At 43.4% G+C, this 6,000-nt stretch overlaps 1 protein-coding gene across 1 annotated transcript in view; it reads right to left on the bottom strand.

Annotated features, from left to right (window-relative positions):
- Positions 1 to 3,000: 3,000 nt before the first annotated feature.
- Positions 3,001 to 6,000, bottom strand: part of pou6f2 (POU class 6 homeobox 2) — a 688,493-nt gene continuing 685,493 nt past the window's right edge. The window contains exon 10 of the mRNA XM_072239558.1: positions 3,001 to 3,505. Within this exon, the coding sequence (XP_072095659.1) occupies positions 3,001 to 3,505 (505 nt within the window). The remainder of the gene's footprint in view (positions 3,506 to 6,000) is intronic.

Below are 6,000 nucleotides of genomic sequence, written 5' to 3'. Positions count from 1 at the left end.
TTTTGGTTATAACTTAATTGATTCAGTCTATTCAAGGAATTACTTGCAGGTGCACAATCTATAAGAGTGAGTTGTCATGGCGAGGATGTTTCCTATAAATTGGGTGAGTCTAGGATCACAGGGCACAGCCTCAGAATACAAGGACGTGGCTTTAGAACAGAGATGAGGAGGAATTTCTTTAGTCAGAGGGCAGTGAATCTGTGGAATTCATTGCCACAGACAACTGTGAAGGACAAGCCATTGAATATATAACAACAACTGGTAGGTTCTTGATTTGTAAGGGTGTGAAAGGTTACTGGGAGAAGGCAGGAGAATGGGATTGAGGTGGATAATAAATTGGCCATAATAGAAAGGCGGAGCAGACTTAAACTAATTCTGCTACGATGATATTACGGTCTAACTTAGCAAAGCAAAGGTCGTCATGATGAGATTGCCCAATAGAACAGTTCCGTAATAACACGTTAAGTGGTGTGGCTGTAGCTTATTAGGAATGGTGTCTCTTTCTGGTGTGTTTTGAGCTGAGACCTTGAAGAGTTTAGGATTATAAAGATTCTCAGGGCAGCAGTCTGGCTAGAATTGTTTTCTTAATCCATGTAATCTACATGTTTTTGTCCTCCATTCTTCATTTTCCAGAGGATATCTCCTTTCAAACCAGGTGCAATGGTTTGAGTTGGCTTCAGGGAGCACATGCACCGGTCCTGACATTCTTTAGTGTCCCCACAATAACTGTATGCAATGTTTGTCGTGAGCTTGGCGGTGCTTTGTTATCGCTCAGCTTTATTCACTGTTTGGTCGTGCAGATGAACGTTGACCTGTTGGAGTAAGTGCAATGTAAAGTCTAGATCATGGTATCTGAGGGCTTTGCTGTTGCTCGCATGCAGGGTGGTGGTGGGGGTGGGGGGGGGAGGTTAATGCTTTTGCTGCTGCTTGTGTGCGGGAGGGGGAGGGGAGGGGTTTCTAATGTTTTCTGCTGTTCATTCTTTGTTGTTTTTCCTGTTTCGTGGATGTCTGTGAAGAGTAAGAATTTCAGGTTGCATACTGTGTATATTTTTTGATATTAAATTCAACCATCATAGAATGGTGAAGTAGAGTCAATGGGGTGTATGGCTCGATTCTGCCCCTATATCTTAGGGTCTTATCACTCAAAGCTCAGCCATCTTAATTTAACAATTCCCCTTTTGTAGTACACTACTAAAATAGAGTGCAATTTTTTTTCTTTCTCTTTCTCTGTGCAGTGGTTTTCGGTCTTTTTTAAAAAAAATGGCTTCTTTGGGTTTCTTGTTTTTGTGACTGCCTGTAAGCAGACAAATTTCAAGGTGTATAATTTACACATTCTTTGATAATAAATGTACTTTGATACTTTGAATCTTGAATACATTTGGGGTGAATTCTCCTCAGATTGGAATAATCACATTTATTTAATCTCCTTATTTGATCTTAAATCGATAGAATGAGTATTATGAAAGCAAGTATCTGATAAGACTGCTAGTTCTATAGTCTCACTCAACCTGATAGATTAGATGGGTCGAAGAGCCTGTTTCTGTGCTGTGACTCTGATTGTGAAATATTACTTTTCACTGGGTGCTTAATACACCTGATCTGAGTGTGAAAAAAGAGAATGGAATGAAAAACCATCGTTTCCAAAGAAAAATAATCTTCTGCTGAGTTCTGATGAGGACAAGACTTTGTGTAATCAGATCTACAATATATTTCTAATTCCTTCTGGGCCAAATTATCATCTGCAAATTACCTTCAATAACGAATACTGAACTGCACTCTCTCCCCATTTTTAAAGCTTTAGTTAGATTAATTGACTATTTTCAGCAATACCTTTATTGACCAACAAAAGAGACAGCACATCTGTAATTGAAGAGAACATCTGGCAGATCTCTGCTCCCAGTGTTGCAGGGATTTGGGGAACTGATAAATATTTGGCAATCTAAAACAAGAACTGTAAATGAAATATGATTGCTGTAGTTTCATGCCTTAATTTATGCATTGTTCCAATACGTATTTGGAATAATTAAGATTAACAATGAAACAATCCATGGTGTGGTCATGACCCAATCCTAATCTCTCGTTTAACCTTTATCAATTCTCTCTTAACCACAATAGCATTGAAATTCTTTGGCTAACAGACTTTGGGAAAAATTGCTTTGCACACACATTTTACATCGATGTTGCAATTACACAGACAATTGATGTTGTGGCACAAGAACTTCTTCATGTTTGTGACCACTTTGTAATTAAAGGGAACCGAACATTACATTGCTGGCGGTGTCTATAATCCCCCTTTTGTAACACACTACTAAAATAGAGTGCAATTTAAAACTCATCACACAGAAACACTGGCAGCTGCCTATTACTTAGAAATTGTTGGCACACAAACATTTCTGGTCTTACAGTAGCATGTAAGAAAGACGAAGTAACAACGTTGTAATGGTTTCCATAGTTGTGTTACTACGACGTGACAAACAGACACAATCTGTGAGAGGGGGTGGGGGGAAGAAAAGTAATTCATCCAGTTTCTGTAATCACAAATGTAAAAATTTAAACACAACATACGTTCAAAACCAGTAGGCTAGTAACTTGATTCTGGTGCTATTTTTGTTTATCGGACTTTGGTTAACAGATTAGTATTAATGCAGCACTTGGCACCTGTAAGTGAGTAACAGGCACAACTTCATACGTCTTTCCTCTGTGAAATACAGAGCTCTCTGTAACTCATGGAAGGTGTTTCTTTTTCAGTCAAATATTTTCACATATTTTACAGTACAAGAAATGTCTATTTGGTTCAGTATCAGCCTGCTAAAAGACTGGATGTTTCTTTTCATTAAAACTAATTCTACCGCACAATAATGTGTTGCTTTTCTCAATAGTAAACTCAACAGACAGTCTGAGAACGTGTCCACACAGCACTCTGTGTTCTTCCTCTTGCAGAAGTACAAGGGCTCTTCCGAAGACGTTGCCTCGTGATCCATTGGTGGAGCTTTAGTTCTTTTATGAGGTTTCTTCGAAAGAATCCGTGAGTGGCTCCATGGCCAGGCCTGTTGAGGGCTCAGGTTGCTTTAAGCGTTTAATTGTGTTTTTCAGCGCTTGCCTTTTGTTGCAGAACCAAACTCTAACTACCTCCCGGTCATAGTTCAGTTTCTCGGCGATTTCTGTCATTTCTTGGCCGGACGGGTGCGTGTTCTTTTCAAAGTGGGCATTTAAGATCTCCAAGGCCTGGGGGGTGAAAGACGTTCGTCGCTTGCGTTTTTTGGAGGGCTCACTGCCGATAAACTCAGTTAGGTTCTGCATTCCTGCGCGGTGGCGGGCTTCAGCTTCAGCCATCCACCGTTCAAGAACGGGCTTAATCTTCTGGGCACTTTTAGGGGTGATGTCCAACTTTTCGAACCTGGCAGGATATAAAAGGCCAGGGTTCAGTTTGGCTGTCAGACTGCTAGCTATAGAGCTCTCTTGGGCATCCTGTGGTAGGAAAAAGTGGCTTCTCAGGATGGTGTGTCTGAGGAAAGTTGAGAAAGAAAAGTCTTACTCTGGTGCTCTGCCAGGGTGGGATCCTACTGATCAATTAAGCGGCAGAAACACTTAGAATTTGCCCTGCAACATTACAGGAAGATCATTTGCCAGAAAGAATTAATTTTAAAATTAAAACTCCATTACTTCACGTCGCTATGATAATTATCAAAACTATATTCCAGTAACATATAAACATACACATTTAAACAATCGTCCCAGTCAACAATGTGTCTACATTACCTGTAAAATGTGATAACCATGCACTGAACGGCAATCTAATTTGGGAAAATTAAACCATTCAGAGAAAAGCAGATTGCAACCTCTGGACAGGGGTGAGGGATGGGAAAAAGGGTGGAGGTTCTATCAGGCACTGTGCAGCATCTAGGATTCCACCCAGGGTTACAGGAGAGAGAGGAAACTTTAGCCAGGGCAGCCTGGTTCTGACCTCACGGTGTGGACAAGCATTCAGGGTACATGAGAGGAACCAATTACTTGTGCATTTCCATACCAGCGACATTATAACTGAATGTCACCTTGGGTAAGTACTTAAAAGGTCGTTTGGCTGTCTTGCACGGACCACATTTAATTACACTCTATAACTCTGTAGATGACCAAATTCAAAAAAAATTTTCAATAAAGGCTGGAAAATGTGGTTGAGATGGATAATAAATCAGCCATGATGGAATGGCTGAGCCAAGTCGCCAAATTCTGCTCCTAGCAGCACACACAAAGTGCTGGAGGAGCTCAGCAGGCTAGGCAGCATCTATGGAAAAGAGTACAGTCGACATTTCGGGCTGAGCCCCTTCGGCAGAACTGGAGAAAATAATGCTGAGGAGTAGATTTAAAAGGTGGGGGTGGAGGGAGGGGAAGGAGAAACACAATGTGATGGGTGAAACCTGAAGGGGGAGGGATGAAGTGAAGAGCTGGGAAGTTAACTGGTGAAAGAGATACAGGGCTGGAGAAGGGGAGTCTGAAAGAAGAGGACAGAAGGCCATGGAAGACAGAAAAGGAGGAGGAGCACCAGAGGGAGGGAATGAGTGGGCAAGGTGATAAGGTGAGAGAGGGAAAAGGGGATGGGAAATGGTGAAGTGGGGGCATTATTGTAAGCTCGAGAAATCAATGTTCATGCCATCATGTTGGAGGCTCCCCAGACAGAAAATAAGGTGTTGTTCCTCCAACCTAAGTGTGTCCTCATCACGAAGTGGAGGAGGCCACGGATAGACATATCGGAATGGGAAGTGGAATTAAAATGGTTAGCCACTGGGAGATCCCTCTTCTTCTGGTGGGTGGAGCATAGGTGCTTGGCAAAACAGTCTCCCAAACTACATTGGGTCTCACTGATATACAGGAGGCCACACTGGGAGCACCAGACACAGTATATGACCCCAACAGACTCACAGGTGAAGTATCGCCTCACCTGGAAGGGCTGTTTAGGGCTTGCAAGTATAAGGGCAAGGAGGGAGATCCGTGGGGAGGGACTAATGGACAAGGAAAAGCAGAAAGTTTGGGGGGGTGGAGGGAAAGATGTGCTTGGTGGTGGGATCCAGTTTGGAGATGGCTTCTCCACAGGGATTGCTCCTTACACAATTCCTTTGTCCATTCGTCCCTTCCCACTGATCTCCCTCCTGGCACTTATCCCTGCAAGCGGAACAAGTGCTACACCTGCCCCTACATCTCCTCCCTCACTGCCACCCAGGCCCCAAACAGTCCTTCCAGGTAAGGCAACCCTTCACGTGTGAGTCTGTTGGGGTCACATACTAAGTCTGGTGCTCCCAGTGTGGTCACCTGTATATTGGTGAGTCCCGACGTACATTGGGAGACTGCTTCGCCGAGCTCCTATGCTTCGTCCACCAGGAATAGTTACATCTCCCAGTGGCCACCCATTTTAATTCCACTTCCAAATCCAATATGTGCATCCATGGCCTCCTCTACTGTCGTGATGATGCCACGCTTAGGTTGGAGGAACACCTTATATCCTGTCTGGGCAGCCTCCAACTTGCTGGCATGAACATTGATTCTTGAACTTCTGGTAGTGCTCCCCCACTTCCCCATTCCCCGCCCCCTTCTTCCTCTCTCACTATATCTCCTTGCCTGCCCATTGCTTCCCTCTGGTGCGCCTCCTCCCTTTTCTTCCTTCCAGGGCCTTCTGTCCTCTTCAGTCAGATTCCCTCTTCTCCAGCCCATTATCTCTTTCACTAATCAGTTTCCCCATCCCAGTTTCACCTATCACCTTGAGTTTCTCTCTTCCCTCTCCCCACCTTTTAAACCTACTCCTCGGCTTTTTTTCTCCAGTCTTGCCGAAGGGTTTTGGACCGAAACGTCAACTGTACTCTTTTCAATAGATGCTGCCTGGCCTGCTGAGTTCCTCCAGCATTTTGTGTGTGTTGCCTTGGATTTCCAGCACCTGCAGATTTTCTTTTGTTTGGGATTCTGCTCCTATGTCTTATGGTATTATGGTCTTATGGCCCAAGATTCATTATA

This window comes from Mobula birostris, chromosome 1, assembly GCF_030028105.1.
Source record: "Mobula birostris isolate sMobBir1 chromosome 1, sMobBir1.hap1, whole genome shotgun sequence".
In the NCBI taxonomy this organism is placed as follows: domain Eukaryota; kingdom Metazoa; phylum Chordata; class Chondrichthyes; order Myliobatiformes; family Myliobatidae; genus Mobula; species Mobula birostris.
This window is presented reverse-complemented; position numbering and strand designations above follow the sequence as displayed.